We start from the raw sequence: 18,490 nt of genomic DNA, 5'->3' as shown, positions 1-18,490 counted from the left end.
GAATTGCTTGAAATGATTTCTTTTGGTAGAGAAAAATGCAGAAATTGGACTATCTCATTCTTAGCTAAATTCTGATTTGTTTGAGTTTGGCAGATGAGGCAGAAGGGAACAGACTGAGGTCTGGTGGGGAATAGTCTGTGGCTGTTCGAACATGGGCTGGGAAGGAAGCATGCTAAAGAGGTCCAGTGAAATGCAAATTTTTTTTGTTCTTTTTCAAACATGCAGTACAATACATAAGACTGCAGACAGGTGTGGTAAAAGAAGCTGCTTTAGTCCTTTTTCCATTGGAGGAGTGGCAAGGATGAAATTCCTGTGTGAATTTTTCTCAAGGACATAAGGAATTAATATATCTTAAAATAGACACCATCAACTTACAAATGTATTTTCCACATTTGAGTATGATGAATTTTGCAGTGAAAAGATTGGGAAAAATGATATTTTCTCTGTTATTTCAGCTTATGTGTGAATTTTGAGATAACCCGTTTACAAGACAGTTAAATCCTGCAGTCTTAAGAATTGTTGCAGGTTTATGTGCTTAAGTAGCCACGCACGCTTCCATTTTGCAGGGTTCTTTTAGATTCCGGTGATTGCATGACACCACAGCTCTTTTTTGCGGGTAGGACCACAAGGCACCTTGGAGGGGGGCTGTGAGCTCGGGGTGGCACCCCCTGCCTTCAGGAGGGGTGGCGGGGGACGCGGGGCCACTGCCTGTTACAGCTATGAGCTTCAGGGGGGTAGGTGTCTTGGTGGTTTGTCCCCTTCTTTCTCTGAGCCTCCAGCAGCAAGGTTTGTGTTATTTTAGTTCAGCAGAGCGTCTTCTGCCAGCTTGATTAGTAACTGGGAAACTTGCTGCTAGGGGTCCAGGGCAAACCTAGGCGGAAGGACTGGAATATTCAGCTCTGGACATGTAACGGAGCAGCTGAGCATATGCAGCGCTCCCTCCCGCTGCCGGGCAGTGACGCCAGCGCTGCCAGAGGAATGAGCATGGCATATTGTTTCCCCCGTATGCCTGCTTATTTATTTATGCATTCCAATTCATAATAGCATAATAACAGACTTGAAACAATAAGGTAATTATTTTGCTTCTTGGGTGGTTAAAATTAACTGTGCTTGTTGCATATTTATTCAGTAAAAAGATACAAGATGTTTAGTAATTGCCCAGAAATTCATTATCTGCATAATGTTCTGTTTCTAAATATGTATTGCATGACCATTAATCTGTGCCAACAGCAAGCATACAGCAGTATCTGATGTAATTAGTTTTCCCCTTACATGCCAAGGAGAACATCTGGGCTAATTGCGTGTTGTTGACAAAAGTTGCCACTCTAATGGGGGTCGCTGTTTGTGCACGCACCCTCATTATACGTACAAACATACTCACGATTCCCGTTTATCCTCAAACTGATCGTTCTTAATGATGAGATACTCTTGGTGATTTGTTACGGGAGTCATGCAGTGTCTGTGGGCAGCTTTATAAATGTTAGTGGGAATAATATGCTCTCCTTTTAAACAGAAGACAAACAAACCTGTAATGCTGCTTCTTCTGTTCTATTTTTTCAGCCACCGCTGGTCCAAGCAATTTTCAGTGGTGATCCAGAAGAGATACGGATGTTGATCTACAAAACTGAGGATGTCAACGCCTTGGTATGTGACTTGGCACGCTATGTGCCTGTGATACTTCAGCACCATGCTTATGAACTGTTGCAATGGCAGTATTAATCACATCTGTAGTAATTAACATATAACAGAATGGAAATTATTTGGAAGTTAGAGATTTGGGACTTTGGCGGAATCCTAATTAGTTGTCTGAAATATAATTATCGCCAGCAGGTGACTTTAAATTTTCTAAGTGTATGGTAATTATTCCAAATCTGCAGGTCAGTCAGGGACGTTATTTCCTCTCTTACTGAGAAAATGAATGAAAACAGCTGAAAGCCACATATTTTTACTCTCTGTAGAGTTTCCTTTTATGAAGAGTCTTTGCAGATCAGGAGCTGTTACTCAGCATTTGACTCCACTTGAAATAAAGCTTCACTATAGGTCTCAGCAGCGGGAGTAAGGAAGGCAGTATCTTGGCCACAATTTGCCCACAGAGGAATTACTGTTCTGCAGATTGGCTTATTCTAGCCAGAACAATGGTAAGCAGCTGTAAACAAGTAGTAGTTAAGTGTTTTGGCAGTGAGAAAAAAATATCTCCATTTGAACTTGGTCTTTTTGCAGAAGTTGGGGGTTTTTTTCCCCTCTTTGATTTTAACTTCAATTTGTACTGTTTAGAAATGAACCTTGCCAGTCCTGACTGCAATCTGTGGCCTCTGAAAGTAGTGAGAATATAAAGCAGAGGCAGCATGATGATTTCCAGGTGTTTCCTGGACTTTTAAATCAACCTTCCTTCGTGTCTTTCTCTGACATAAAGCCATCAGTTTATTCTTAGCTAACTCCAGCAGTTTGTCTGGCGTAGTCTTGGCGCTGCAGCTTTTGCAGGCAGTGGGGTCCAGCCCTCTGGTTCAGAGCTGCAGAAAGGAACGGAAGAAGTGATCCTGCAGATCTGGTTAACTGGGGCTCCACTCTGTTTGCTTTCAAATGGAAGGAAAGACTTGCTGCTGTTTTAAATGGGGAATCTGGTCAAAGACCTTGACATTAGGCTTTTGCTGTGATTATCAGTACGTGGTTGTTTGCTTGAAATAAATTCCTAAAGGTAGTTCCTTAAAGCATCATCTCCCTTGAGTTACCTCCTTATTAAAGGTCTTCAAAAGCCAAATTAAAAACCCAAAAGCGACGAAACCAAACAAAAAAAAGCAACATAGATGAACATGATGGTCCTAAAATTTCTGCTGTATTTCATGCTGGTTTTCAAAATCGCATTTCCTGTACAAGGTTATTGCAGGCTGCTCAGATGTTTTTGTATCCCCTGGCTGCAAGTGTGGTAGCGGTGGTTGCTAGGGAGATGCTTTCAACTGTCAGGTGTGATATTAAATGAAGAATATCTATTTTGTAGGTGAGTACCATGGTACTTAACAGAAAAAGTCATTGAATTTGAACGGTCTTGCCCAGAAACCTGTTTTAAGATGCTAAAAGTCCATCCAAGAATGCTTTGGCTGAACAGCTGTTTTGTCATGAGCAAAAACCAAAGCCGTTCTTTGGCATAATTAGAAAAATAACAGTCAACACGAATTCTGAAGATTGTGTTCTGGATAGTGATCTCAGACAAGTGTCAAATCCTTAAAATGTCACTAAAGAAAAAATAACAGTCAACACGAATTCTGAAGATTGTGTTCTGGATAGTGATCTCAGACAAGTGTCAAATCCTTAAAATGTCACTAAAGAAAGATCAAAAGATAGCGTTTTCTCCCCTTGTGCTGTGAGCTGGCAGTTTGCACCATGTGCTTATGTTTCTATTTTAAGGGTGTTTTTAATTACTTCCATGTTAGTGTTTCTCTAGTGCTTGGTTGCTCACGTGAGAGGAAACTCTGACACTGTTTGGCAGCAATTTGTCCTTTGTTGATCGTTTTGGTTAGCTGTGTTAATATTGAAATAGTTCAAATATAGGTAGGACAGGGAGATAAAATAAAACTGTGTTTTTGCAGCAAGCTTTGGGGATTTCTGAAGTTTTAAATACCGTTTTTCAAAATCTTCAGCAAGAGAGGTATTTGGAAGGCAGAGGAAAAAAAAGCATTTGGAGAAACTGCAAAATTAGGGATGTATACGCATGCTTCCTAAGAGAAAATTTAATCTCAGAGGAAAGAGTTTAGAGCAAATCAGCAGTTTAGAAAGATACTTTCTTTTTTTGTCTGGTAAAATAATTAGTGTCTCTCCAAGCTGGGAAGTGTGTGTTGATGGAAATGGCTGGGTTCTGGATGCTGCTGTAATTGTGCATTCTGTTTTGCAACAAAGTGAAATGCTTTGTTGCAAAAGTGAAAGCTGTAACTGTCTGGCTTAGCAATGTGCTTTTAGTTCATTCTGCCACTGTAATTGTCGCTTTGACCTCTTTGCTTTGGGGGACCAGGATGCTACTTTTGCACTCTGGGAGCATGGACAGTGTTATACTTGGCTGGCCATGAGCAATTCCCTGCCACTGAGTACTGAATACACGCTGTTTCTGTGGGAAATGTGGTATGCCTGTGGGCGATGTGCAGCAGCCTGTTTTCCTGGGGCATTTGGGATATTGGGTTGGACCATCCAGACGACCAGACTAGCTTCAGGTAGACATCCTCTACGTTTGCTGTTCAGTGCATCTAGAAATGCCAGGGTGGTTGCACTATATATGTGTAGGTGGGGAATTTTTTGTGTGTTATTTTTGCTTTGGGAAGAGCGTGAGGGATGACCCCCAGAATCTAAGGATTATTCTGGACCCAGTGATAACCCTTGGTTAGCTGGGATCTGTAATACATGCAGCTGTGCAGCACCCTGTGTCTGTGGAGTCCAGTTCTTATGTGCAATGTCATGATTTTCTACCAAACAAAAATCCTTCCTGTAAAATTTCCATGCTCAGCTCAGTCTTTCAGTTTAGTTTCCCTTCAAAATATTCAAAGCCAAATAAAAAAGGCAAAAAACCCTTCCAGTGTTCTTCTGCATAACTAATGTGACGTTTGCAAGCCAAACCAGACATTTTTTCCCGCCTCTGTTTTCACTCTTTATCCCCTAATCCTGCGTTTTCTCTTGGATAGAGCCCTAAAAAGTAAAATATATGCACAACTTTGATGTCCCCAGAATTGCATTCTATTCTATTGCATTCATAATTTTGGGAAAGTAATTAATATCACCCCCTCACCCCACCAGAGAGACTGTTGAAGGCAGCATCTGCTTTCCTAAAACTTAGTTGCTTCTGTGCCTGCTGTTGGGGCAGGACTGCTGGTTCAGCCTTCCGGGCTCGGCTCTTGTAGCCTCTTGCCTTGATGCTCTGCCAGCTGGAACAGCTCCTTCTTCTCACCGCTCATGGGCATGCAGAGCTTGTGCAAACGCTCCCCCACCCACTTTTGCCCAAACGAGACAGGTTAGGAGAAGGTGATGGTTTAGCTGAATTCGGCTTGCTTTAACAAAGAGCAGAGCTGCGAAGCTGGCAGAGCGGGGTGGGCTGCAGCGCTGCCGGCGGGGCAGGTGGGAGGTGGGCTCCAGCCCCGCGGAGCCGTCGCCTGCCTGTTCCCAGCTGCAGAGCAGCTCTGTGGAGGAAAGGCAGGCGCAAGGCCTTGCGTGCGGGCCATGTATGTAGAACGTGCTTTATTCCAGGATAAGGAGAGCAAGAAGAAGGTCCTCATGGAGAGACATGGGTGCATACTGTTTATTATGTGGTTTTTTTCTCATTAGCCTGCTTGATAAGGCACAGATTTGCAGGACTGTTTGTCTGAAGTATTCAGGCTTCATCCAGGTCTTCACAGACACACACACACATATGTTATACCCATTTCTGTAGTATTGCTGAGCATGCATTTTGAGGGGGTACAAGTGTGCACACATTTAGGATTGTGAGTCTGGAAGGCTTTGCATGCCTGGGATAGCCGATGTGAAGAACAGCTTGTCGTTCGGTTTGGAGTGACATGTTGGACTTGGGACTAAGAGAGGCTGTGATGTGGTATTTCAGTAATGTTGGGAACCAGACCCTTGTCTCTCCTCTCACCCCAGGAATGATGAGCGTCTTCTTGGCGCTGTGGGGTCTTGCAGGAGAATAAAGCTCTCCTGGAAGTAAATGCTTCTCTTCTAGATGTAGTTCTGCTGTGCTGGAAAGTCTTCCAGAGGATTTAGTAAAGGAACTTTGGGGGGCTTCTGCCTTGAACACAGTGTGACAGTTTGGTGCTGGGTAGCAGCTGTGTTTTCAGTGTGTATCTAGCCTCTAGTAGTGCTATTTGGTATGCCGTTAATTTAAGTGGGAAGTGATGGAGAATATTTTTTTTTTTTCTGCAGACTGAAATTATGAACAATTCCCAGTTATGTAAGAAAACAATATTAAATTGCATTGATGTCTGCAAGGTAACCGGTATGACACTTATTTAGACTAAAATATTTTTTCTTTTAGAAAATAAATACGATTTTATATATATTATGAAGAAAATGTGTGAACTGTGAAGAAGATTCTGTTTGAGTTTACTTGAGAGCCTGAAATATTCCAAGTTGCTTTATACAGCATGCTAGTATACTGGTGCATGCTAAATTATATGTATCTGTGCTGGTAATTCATTTTATTGGTGTGCTCAAAATGTTTGAGACAGTTAAGGATGTATAGGCCATTAAAAACTCATGGCAGGGTTTGGCTGTAGCTGCTTTATTTTCTTCAAAGGCAGCAACATCAGCCTGAAATACTTGAATTTTCTAAATCTGCTTTTCCCATCTACGCACGAGTGATGTATGCTTCTGTGCCAGGGGTCCTCAAACTACGGCCTGCGGGCTGGATACGGCCCCCCAGGGTCCTCAATCCAGCCCCCGGTATTTACAGAACCCCCCCGGCCCCCCCGCCCGGGGTCGTGGGGGGAAACCAAGCAGCCGCAGATGACTGCCTGCCGCTGCATCCGCGCCAGCACCCTGGTTAAAGGTTTGAGGACCCCTGTTATGCCATCACCCCTCCTCCCCAAAAAATCAATATTGCATTTATAAAAACAGAGGAGTTATTTAATACTATCTTTTAAGCCTTACATTGGAAACTTCCTGCTGTAAACATTAAAATATTTCCATTAATTAGGATAACAGTTTCTACAGTCTCGATTTAGCATTAGTAATTAATTTTAAAAGTTACTTTTTTCTAGCATAAAAGCTACTGTCAGCCTCATGGAAGGAAAGTGTTAGATGCGGGGGTGGGGGAGAAGATAATTTTTTGTGTCTCCAGAAGATCCAAGTATTTGTCTTTTCCATGTCATGGGCACTTGGCAATTAAAAACAGTCCAGAAAAGTTTTTGTTTCTGAGGCTGAACTGAAGACTGCGGAGATGAGAGGTGCTGGAACCAGGATCTGTGTTTTCAGATGGGAATTTCTGTGCAAAAGAGCACCAGGCATAAGTTACACAGCTTGACTTTGGCTTCCCTGCTGTTGCTCACAGTTAGGTATTTCGATTTTTGTGTATTAGAGGGTTTAATAAAAGAATCTGTGAGGAGGAGGAAATCCTGAAGCAGCAGAGATCTTCTTTGTGCAGCATCAGCTTTTGGCTCTGAACAGTTGTAAACAGCCCAAGAAGCTGCTGTGCATTTGCTTTTAGCCTCTTCTGTAGTTCCTAACTGGTTCCCAATATTTAATTTTCCTAAAGTCAAGTTGTATCTGAATATTTGGGGTTTTTGATGGTGCCAGCTACTTCGTGCTATTCAAATACGGTGTCCTCAGATGTAACGACAGTAAGTGGAGTGGACGGGCAGGAGGTTTGTTTCTGTTACTGTTTCGGTTAGACTTGTATCAATGGAAGTTGCAGCCATTCCCATGTGCCTTTAATATACTGTAGTTTATTTTGCCACTAGGCAGATCCCTGGCAGCTTGAAGGTGGTTGGGAATCCAAACGCTCCTTACCAATGAAACCAGGAACTCTGTTTCTGTGGTGCATTAACTCCTTCTGTGCTGAACTATTCCTGTTGGCTGCTCAGGCAGTCTGGTGACAGAAAGAGGATACAGACTTTTATTTCTGTAGCAGCTGCATTTACATTTTAATATCTATATTATAATTATCTATATAATATATAATTATAATTTATAATTATATTAAAATGATAGTTTTAAAATAACTGTCCCAAACATCTGATCTGAACAGCTGCAGTTGATGTAAAAGTTCAACTCCCTCATCTCCTTTCAGATGTTGGCTGTGTTGAGAAGCTGTTGACCTTGTTCTCAATATGCCTGAATATTTTACATATGTTGATATGATTCATCCCAGCCACTGTTCTGCTTCATGTACTTCGCATTCTACTTCGTGTACACCTACATGTGCTCTAAGGCTCTGACCCAGTGAGGCACGTAAGGACTACCCTAACTTTAGACTTGTGACGGGCCTTACCAGTGTCACTGTGATCACTTGAACAGTTTAAGCATGTGTTGAGTGTCCTTGCTGTTTGTTCTGTATTGTTCTGTATTGTTCTGTATTGTTCTGTATTGTTCTGTATTGTTCTATATTGTTCTTGAATATACTCGGTTGCCTGTTTGTTAAATTCTTCATTTCCTTCATCGGTACTTTTTTGAAGACAGTGTGTAAGGTAACGTTAACGTGCAGCAGCATCTCTTCTGTGAGCTAGTATGTCACAAATACAGCTCTGGGGGAGGGGGTGTTTATCTCATCTCAGCGTGATTTTCTAGTGGCATTGTTTAGCTTATCTACTGTCTCTTACTGACATTTTGTTCCTCTGAGAGCTGCACTTGAAGCAGGTCTGATTATTTGTCTTGATGCTGTTTGTAATCCTGGTATCATTCCCTGCCCTGCTCCCCCCCCCTCCCTTTCCTTGCCTTGATAATGCATGTTCAGGTTTGGGGTGCTGCCAGACCTTTGTTGCAATGACAAATACTCATTACTCCTCTCTCCCCGCTGGTAGCTTTCAGTCTTTATATCGTTACTGACTGACTTATTTATACTTATATATATTTACACTCCTTTTACTGCCATCATGCCGCAGGGTCAGCCGTAGCTGGGCGGGTGTCGGTGCCCGGGCCAGGGGCACAGCCAGGGAGCTGCTTCGGCCTCGCTGGAGGGGGCACAGCGCCGGGGGGGCGCGGGGCGTGAGGCTGGAGGGGCAGATGCCCTGGTCCCTCTGGTCCCATCAGCCGTGTGCAGGGCGCAGCCAGGAACCCGAGGGTGTCTGGCGGCTGCGTCGCTCACGTACACCCTCGGCTGCAGGCGAGTGCGGGGGCTTCTCCCCAGACTGCTGAGGACGTTGCCCGTAGGGTGTCTCGGTGTGTTTGACTTTCTGTGCCGCACGTCCTGTGTTGTCATCTGCTGGTTCTCTGAGGGTGAACTAATCATAAAATAGGAGAAATTTTAGGGTTTTTTTCCTCTTGGAGAAATAAAGCTTATATTCTGTTTTGGCACTAAACCCATCTTTTTCTGGAGACTTGATTCTCACTTAATTTGATAGGATGTTGCATTGATTTTAAAAAGTGAAAGCTGAGAATACTTACAGAGTTATTCCTGTTACAGAAGGATAAAAATTCTACTTTTTCTGTTTCATGTCCTTTCCTCCCTCAATTATCAAATTTCCACTAGATTTACAGTTTAGTATAAAATGCTGCTTATAATTGGGAAAGCGCTGAATAGCCTTGGTTCCCTGATGGAGAACATTGCTTGGTCTTGTCTTGTCGCGTGCACTTTCCAACTGCTCTGGTCTGTTGCCAAACTTGGCTGTGTTGCAAGAAGCTGCCACAAAATCTATCACTGACAGGTACCATAGCTATTATAAATACTGTGTTGTGCTAAAGAGAGATTCATGCATCACAATGAGCAAGCTAAAAAATTATTAAATCTGATTCTACTTTTGTACAGATGTTCGATCACTCTTAGCGTATCTTTTGCCGTGGATAGCCTTAGGATAGGTAATGTGAAGCAATACTCCCAGAAGGTCTCATGTGGCCTGTGAAGGCTACTCCATGGTGGATTATGTCTTAGGAACTGAGCACAGGAGAGAGTCTGGCTTGTGGTTATGGTTCCTGAGCGGACACTGCTGGATGGACACCGCTTAATACTGTTGTCATTTGCCTACCACGTGAGGAGGTGAAGTTCTCTAAGATATCTTTCCCTCTGACCTGTGACAACCAGGGTGTCAACAGGATCTGCCTCTGGAGCGTTTTGTGTGCGTGCCCAGTATGGAAGATCAAAACCCACTGCAGCAGCGTCTGAGGACTACAGACATCATGTATGTTTGAAAAAACACACAAATATAAAAGTTAAATGTAACTTATTCTGGTGATCAGTGGTGCTGTGCCTCCCAGTGCTGGAAAACAAGTTTTCAGCGTTGACATGACAAACGGTTCCGCTGCACTGGTTTGTCCACATTTAAAGGATACTTTGAAGATAGTCCAAAATAGCTTGCAGCTGATGACCTCCCAGGCATATTAAAAGTGGTATTTTACTTGACAGGCTCAGGGATGTGTTTCGGGAAGAGAGTGTAAATACCAGTAGGGTTTCTGTGTTGGTATTTGCAGGAACTGTTGAACCTGTTACCAGCTTACGGCATTTAATGTTGGTAGGTTGTAATTTGGTAAGTTTCATTGGTAAGTCTTTTAGAATTTCTTTTGTATTATTGGTTAAGAAACTGAAATATGTTTAGGACTGGCAACAGGGGTCAAATAGCATGATTAGCACTATTAGCAGTTCTTGTGATTTTTGTTGTCCGTATTGCAGTGTTTAGCAATTTCTTTTAAAAGCCTATGCTCTGGAATCATCTGAATAAAGTAGTAAAGGAAAGGAGGTTCTGTAAACACTATATTTACACCCCTTGAAGTCAGAAAAAAAATAAATCTTGACAATGTGACTCCCTAGGGCTGAAAATTACAGAAATCAAATAAAATTAGATGGATTTCAGAAGTTGTGTATATGATTTTTAGCCGTTCTTCTAAGTTTAAGGACACAAAACCGACTGGTAGTATTGCTTTTATTTGTGTTTAAAGGTCATTCAGGGTGTACAAGCCCATTTTGGGCTGCCGTGGACAACCAGGCTAAATGCTCTACAAGAACCTTTGTAGGCTAAGAGGATTGCATCTAGACCTTGTGTGTGGTCCCAAACCATTCCCCAGAGACCCTTCTGAGTGTTACGTTGTTGATCCAAACTGCATTACTAAGTCTGATGTCCAGAAGCATTTGAATGATGTTGCTGCAGTGCTTAGAGTGGAAAAAGTTTCCAAAAGAGGCCCAAGGGTGATGTCTTTCCTCATTTTAGATTTGATTTGATTTGATCTACCTGAAAACAGGGTATCAGGGTATGGACCATGTCTCTGCAAAGTCTGGTAGAACCAAGTGATAGAAAAGTTGAGGTTTGCTGGGAGGAAGTGTGTTGTTTAGACCTTGAATTTTGTTGTTTCACTGGTTGAGATCTAATTATAAGCAGAAATACACCTAGAAAAACAAACACTATATAGAAATTTGTTGCTCTTTTAGTAACAGTGATGCTTGCAGTTACTGACCATGTTTTATAACTGGACATTCTGTGGTTTTGTAGGATGCTGAGAAACGAACTCCTCTTCATGTTGCGTCATTCCTGGGGGATGCAGACATCATCGAGCTTCTCATTTTGTCTGGTAAGGCAGTGTCCCTCCCTGTTATTAACTGCTAAATTAGGTAATTTTAAAGCTACAAGGAATACCCAGCAAAGCATATATGAGTGAGCTTTGGGCGGTGCTATGATTTCTGAGTTTCATGGAGCTGGTTGCAGTTGTTGCAAACTTAGGAAATGTATTTAAATTTGGTGATACAATTATAAAACATGCACTGTGACTGACTGGAATTAATAAATGAAGTAGTTTTTAAAAACTTCTGAAGCGTTCAAACTGACAATATTTGTGGATTCAGAAACTTGCTGAAATGCGTATTTGAAATGTGGGCTCACGTCCTGGAGTACGAGGCAGGAATTCCTGTTAAGCAAAAATTATTACGGAATAATAGCAAAAAAGTTATGAATTAGTTTGGATGAATTGTAAGTGGTGTTTACATTAGAAACATGATTCTAAGAGTCAGGAAGTTGATTTGGAGAATAGAAACTGTGCAGTAGGATGTATGTAAACAAAAAAAAAATCAAAAAATGTTTGCAGACTGTTGTAGTGACAGAAACCACAATTGAAATATGTCAGAACAAAGCATAAAGCAGACATCTCTCAAGAAGTACACATGATTCATGGCAAGCTGCTGGATGTGCTTCCAGATTTCAAAGGCGGTGCTTTTCTAAACTAGAGAACTGTAAGGGTAAAGCTTATGGGGATTTAAGAATGTGGGATTGAAAGGAACATTATGGTACAAACATGTAGCCCCGTGCAAGCAGCCTTGCTATATGATTGGTTTCACAGATTATTAGAGTTCTTTAAATGAGTTGCATGTTTTTTTTAGAAAGTTATTTCAGAACTATCAGTCCTATGACTGCAAGGCACCTTCTGATTTTCAGCCTTGAATCCTAGAATAATTTCGGCTGGGAGGCGTTTCTAGAGTTACCTGATCCAGCCCCCTGCTTAGAGCACCAGCCAGTTTCACGATTCGATCAGGCTGCTGACAGGCACACGCAGACCGCACAAACATATTTCTTCAGATTACCAGCCTAACCACACCTGGAGAAGGCAGAAAGTGAGAATTCAGTTCGCTGTAGCTAATGCGTTTCCTCACTGTATTTTGGGGGGATTTTTCAGTTGTTTAATTGTTTAATGAGGGTGACTAGTTGGACATACATGTACATCAGATCTTTCTGCTCTAACCCTGATGCCAGCAGAACGATTTAAATGAACATTCCTCTGCTGACAGGTTATGCTTGGATGAGTTTTCATTATGCTAAATGTAAACATAATTTTCTTCACTGGGAGGTGAGAGTTAATATACTTAATCTGTGCACGTATTCTTGCAGTGCATGTCATTTGTCACATACTGTTGTTCCACTGTGCCGTGAGAAGATTGCAGGAGCAATGTCGGTTTTTAGAAGTTTTACAAGTAACAGCACAGGCAATATCCCATAAACAGAAAGGTGAAGCCGTTCTGTCCATTCCTCCCCTGAATCCCAATGACATCTAAAAATGTCCTGGTGAACGTTCTTGTTTTCGGTTGCGTTGCTAATGAGGGAAGGAGACGTTCTAGTGTTCTCCTGGGACACTTAGTTCCAGCACCTCACTGCCAAAGTGTCATCCACGGGCTGTAGCGTTTGTCTGGTCACAGCATGAAATGCCGGTGATACATCCTCATCCTTTTCTATATATCCAAATGAGCGTGAAAAACTTCGAATATGGACTTTTAAAAATCGGACTTCGTGTCAGTGGGACTGTGCTGGGGCTCAGTCTGCAGGAACTGTGTGGAGCTTTCCCAACCAGCTCAGCATAAGGCACAATTAATCTGGTGTTGCATACTCTACCTATTCGTTGTCCTTTAATCTCTGAAGTATCATCGCTTATGGTGAGCATGAGTACTTGTATCCAAGAGCAGGTTTGGAAGTTTGTGAGGTTTTGAGGAGCAGATTTACGGGTTATTATAAACACTTCTTTGTTACTATGATCTCTCTGTGAACTAGGCTCCAAAGGCAACTGCAGCACCTTCCCTCTGCTTCACCGCTTCATTCACTAAACTGTCTTAGTGAAAGCGTATCATAAAAGATTAATCTGATTGTAACATTTAGTTACATAAGCAGAAAAACTTTGTTGTCTGATTTAAAATGAAAGGGTGTTCTCACAGAGAGAAAGCACAAAATGTTTGCTGTTGGCATCAAAAAATAATATTCCCAGCATGAGCAGAAGCTAGGGAGAGTAGCAACCCATTGCATTTTGTACAGGGCTCAGGAGAGAAATTAAATGAAATATGCACATTCTGAGATTTGTGGCCCACGAACTGATGGCAGCACAAATAAATGTAGTGTCTAATGAATAAAACTTCTGCCCAGGTGGTTGGAGACAGACCAGAAATGGCTTTCTAGGTAGCCACTGAAATGCAGTCTGTTTGGAATGGATATAGGAGAGAGAGTGCCAGATCCCTCAACTGGTATGAATCACCCCGGCCCATTAAATGTCAGAGCTAGGTAGATTTACACCAGCTCGAAGGTCTGATCTGTAATCATACGGTTCAGACTGGGGAAATGGGCTATGTGGTTTTGTTTTTCCAGGCTGCGTGAAAGCAGGGAGCTTTGAGCCCTTCTCTTTCTCCTCCTTTCTGTCAAGAAGGACCAGGGTAACCAGCCATCTCACGTAAACGAAGCTCTGTGTGGTGACGCATGATGGATGTGCAAGATGAACTGTCTGGGCAAATACAAGCTCCTTTCTCATTTGTGCCGGTGCCTCTTCCCATCCTGGGCTCTGAGCTGGTGCTCGAGGGCATAACGTGTGAGCTCAGTCCCTTACGCCTTGTTCTCCACCACGGAGCTTGCGATCTGGGCAGTTATCACCACGCCTCGCTATTTCAGATGGCTCCGAGCTTCCCGGCGAGAAGTTTTATGTGCTGGGGGCGTGCATGCAGTATTGACGTCTGTCCTTCATAAACTGCGCAGCGCCTGAGGAGGAGGACAGACCCCACCGTGGTTTGGGAGGGTTCCTGGTGAGCTCTGCCGCGCAGGTTTGGAGGGGAGACTGTCCCGTGGGCAGCGCGTTCTGGCCCGTCGCGGTTGTGTAGGCAGCAGGGGAAGGTGCTGTGTAACCAGCGCTTCCTCGTGGGGCGGGCTAAGGGCTAGGTGGGCTGGCGAGGCAGCCTGCTCCCTGCCTGTCCCCGCGCTTCCACACTCCTCTCCTTGGGGCTTTTGGGCATTCCCCTCGGGTGAAAGTCTGGAGGGTGTCCCAGGGCTGTCCCCTCTCTCCTTCCTGAGTGACCCCACCTGGGGGATCCCCAGGCCATCTCCCTCCTGGGCAAGTGACTGGGACTTGGGTTCAGGGAGATCCTGCCCGACCTCCTGTTCCTGGCGTGCGGCTCTTGGGTTTCCGTGCTCACCTCCAGCGCGATGCTGTGGGGCTGCCGCGTTGTGGGCCCCAGTTCCATCTGCCGGGTGGTGCCGCTCTGTTACATTTTATTTGTGCTGGTCTTTGCTTTGTATTATTTGTCAGGTTGGGGGGGGTGGTGTTATTCCTTACATTTTTGTGTGTCTGTTGCTGTGTCACGTAACAGAAGTCGGAAAGGTGCACGTTAATAATATTATTAATAGGTTAAAGACTAGAATTTCCTTCCTCCATTGACCATCCCTAATTTCAGAGGTTTAGACTGCAGAATCTAGATTTATTGAGGACCTGTGGATTTGGCAGATGTGGCTGGATGGAAAATTGTACTTTGGTTGGATAAAGACATGTTAACTTTATTCCTGAAAGTCGGCATCGGGTTGTTTATTTCAGATCTCAAAAGAACAGATTTATTTCCTCTTTTGGCAGAAAAATTTGGGAGTGAAAGATGGCAAAGATTACAAAACAGACATATTAAAGAAAAGTGGATTACAGAAAGTTTCCTCTCGGTTGATTTTATCTGTAATGTTATATATTATGTTGTCTAATTCAGCCTCACAGAGCAAATCCAACAGCCAAGCCTTCAGGCCCATGGGTACAAGCCCTCCCGAGGGCAGAGTGCAGGGGATGGGGCTGAGAAACGGCTTTTCTCTGGAGAGAGGAGGAGGTTAAGTGGATGTTTTTTGGGGTGAGTGGGTGCTGTGGCTACCTGAAAGGATGTTAAGGGGAACTGTTTAAAGCAGCTCATCTTTCCAAGGATACGAAGGACACCACATACACCATGTTGAGTGTGTTATCAGGCCTCTCTGTCCTTGTAAATACACAGATTAATTCACGGAGTATTGTAGGAAGTGCATCGAAACATGGTTAAGGTACTTGGTCCAGAGTGAAGAGAGGGGCACTGAATTTCTGGGTGACTTTGGGAAAACATTGTAGATGGACTTGAAAATTTAAGCTTCTGATTTTTGGACACAGTTCGTTTTAAGTGCCTTAGCATATTGTAGGGCACTTAGTCTTTGGAGTTGGATTTCTGTGTTAGCCAGTGCTTTCAAAGTGCTATGCCCCAGGCTGTCACAGGGTGGACATTCCGGTCTGTGAAGCATAGAGAACACCTTTGAAAACGTGGGCGTTGCTCGCTGGGTGCCTCTGCTTGATCTCCTTTGAAATGGCAGATATTTTATGTCCCTGAGGAAGTGCATCAGTGCTGGTTAAGTTTTTTCGTTGTCATTAACTATTGCTTGCAAGAAACTGCTGGGAACTTAAAAGCTGAATTTTGGTGAAAGAAATGGGCAGCTCAGAGGGAAACATTTTGACATGTCTCTTCAGAAAATGTGCACCTCAGTAAATGGACAACAGCAGCTCCTGTAACAGGCAACAGATGAATTGTGCAGCTCTTTAAAATCGGAAATCACAAACGTATTCAGCTGATGCACTGAATTAGATATGTAAGAGCAATTCCACTTTGTCACGTAAAGAGCCCCAAAGCACAAATAGGTAAAGGGATGTGCAAAGCGGCTGAGGAAGAAAAGGCTGACAGCATGCTGTGTGTTACTTTATTTATGCTGGTATTGTTTTGCTTTTATTATTTTCTTTAGCTGTTTTCTTGGCAACTATTTCAGTTTCTCAAAGGGTAAGTGGATCAGTGAGAGGCATGAATAGCTACTGACAGAAACACTTCCCTAGGTTTTCTAACCATCTTCATATTCACCAGTGCTACTGGAGTTGTTGAATACCGAGGAATGGTATGTTTGTCACGCTTTGCTACTCCACACATAAGCCTTTCTGATTTGCAACCATCTGCTTGTAGGAGTTAGTGAATGGGTAGAAATAAACCAAAAGAAACCTTAGGTAAGAACATCAGGCAAAACCCCAAGGCAAATACAAAATAAATTTTGAAACCCCAAAAGAGGTATCTGGTGGCAATAATTAGGAATTCGTCTGGGCAATTTGTGTCCCCAAGACCCCTGCTAGGCCAGATCAGTGTAAGGGAAGGTGCCTCGGGACAGTTCAGGGGGTTGTTGCCTTCCAGAGTGTCTCCAGAGCCTCGGGCAGGTAGGCAAAGAGCAGGATACTAATGCCTGTCAACCATAATTTATGGCCTTCTCGGTGAAGACAAAAGAGGCTAACAGCTTCCTTGCTTAGACAGATTCATTAGAAAACTCTTTGAAACTATTTTCTTTTCTAAAGGGTTTTTTTCCAGAGGGCAGGTTGCACACCAGGTACCAGGTTCTGAGGTGAGTTGGGAGGATTGCCTCTAATTGTTGCAATAGTTAAAAAAGTGCATTTCTTTTTCTTGCAGCCAAAAAATAATATCCACCTTGTGGAAATATGAAATAACTTGTTTCTTCTCTGATTATCTAGCACAATTCCCAGTAACCACTGTGATTCAGAGGCAAGCACCGTGATGATCCTGAGAAAAGGCTCTTGGAAAGTACTTCTGATTCAGAGAGTGTGATCTATTAATCACAGGCTTTTGTATATTTAAGTTATGATGCAAAATGAAGCTTAAGAATCTCTTTGTTCAAGAAGTTCAGAGGCTCATCCAGGCGATGTGCATGATGCTTGTGCTCCTCTAAATTTTTTCCTGCATATGCTGATCTTCTCAGACTAGTACTGCTACCTACAGACCTGAGAGGCACATTTTCAGGTTAAGCCCTTTATAAAACTAGTTGCTCTAGTCCTAGTTGCTCTAGTCCTTTCCACTGGTTTATCACACAAATACAGGAATCCTTTTTTTTTTTTTTTTTTTTTTTGTCTGCAGTCAGCCAGAACTGCTATAGTTGTTAAATATTCTTCCATTACCCTTTTTTTCTGGCGAGCCACTCCAAACCCATCCTCTTGTGCAGCTGTCTTTATCGGAGTGCACATTAGCAGTGAACAGATTGTCTCCTTCATCCCTCTTCTGATGTTTGCTGAACAACACCCACAGAAGCTAAGGTAGTCGGTGCCCAGTTTCCTCCTCAACCTGAGCATTTCCTGGTCCTGTTTTCTTGATCCCGGCAAGATTTGCAAAGCAGAGAAGCAGTTACATCTTCCAGTGGTCTGCCTGATGAAGCTGGGAACAAGAGATGGCTTGTTCAGGCTGATTCCCTTCATTATGTCTGCAGACAGCAGCAGTGCTGTGAGCAAAGGGTTGCTTTTTTCCCCTGTACTGTATCAGCTGATCTAAAAAAATGCCTATACATAGGTTTACGTGTACATACATACATACATATGTAATCCTCTGCAACAAATCTTGCTGTAAACGAAGCTAATCCTGATAACAGTCTGACCTGTCCAGTTCCTTCCTTTCCCAATGATGGTTTAGCTCCTGTCTATCTGGGATCTGGAAATGCATTTCAAGGTGAACAGGCTGCCAGGAGAGTCATGGTTAGCACCCGGAGTACCACACACGGCTCAGCTCTCAGGGAACAGCTGGGCAAAGCTTTTGGTGTGGCACCCAGGGCATGGATGTAACCTCTGCTGTTTACTTGCAGGTGCTCGTGTTAATGCCAAGGACAATATGTGGCTGACTCCTCTCCATCGAGCGGTTGCTTCAAGAAGTGAAGTGAGTAAGATTTGATTACCCTGCTTTTGCACGTGAACGACATGCTGGGGGAGAAAGCAGACCACTGAGAGCAGTGATGCAAACAGGGAAAGCATTTTTGGTGTGCCGGGCCTTCAGCGCTGCAGCTGGAGGCCAGTGTTTACGAGTTAGTTATAGCTGCCTTTGGGCATTGATGTGGTTGATTTTCGCCTTGTGGAATGCTTGACATCACCATAGCAAGTCCTGTTGAGCAACCGTCAGCTGGAGTGGAGTGGGCGACCAGGACTGAAGTGGGTTAGAGTCCACATGGGTCTACAGTGGCCACATCATCTTCAGGTGGTGAAGTAAAGAGGAATAAATCCATATGGATGTATGCACACTGTGCATGTCCCAGAAGGGAGTGGATATATGTATGTG

General features: G+C 43.3%; 1 protein-coding gene across 10 annotated transcripts in view; it reads left to right on the top strand.

Annotated features, from left to right (window-relative positions):
- Window positions 1-18,490, top strand: part of ANKRD44 (ankyrin repeat domain 44) — a 143,945-nt gene that overhangs the window by 62,706 nt on the left and 62,749 nt on the right. For all 10 annotated transcript variants that reach the window (XR_005829277.1, XM_040603381.1, XM_040603383.1 and 7 more), the window contains exons 2-4: window positions 1,561-1,644; window positions 11,106-11,184; window positions 18,024-18,094. Coding sequence is in view for 9 of the 10 variants with exons in the window: in XM_040603381.1 (XP_040459315.1) it covers window positions 1,561-1,644; window positions 11,106-11,184; window positions 18,024-18,094 (234 nt within the window). In the remaining variant the exon portion in view is untranslated. The remainder of the gene's footprint in view (window positions 1-1,560; window positions 1,645-11,105; window positions 11,185-18,023; window positions 18,095-18,490) is intronic.

Source organism: Falco naumanni, chromosome 8 (genome assembly GCF_017639655.2).
Source record: "Falco naumanni isolate bFalNau1 chromosome 8, bFalNau1.pat, whole genome shotgun sequence".
Taxonomy (NCBI): domain Eukaryota; kingdom Metazoa; phylum Chordata; class Aves; order Falconiformes; family Falconidae; genus Falco; species Falco naumanni.
Note: the sequence above shows the minus strand (reverse complement) of the source record. Positions and strands in the feature narration are given on the sequence as shown.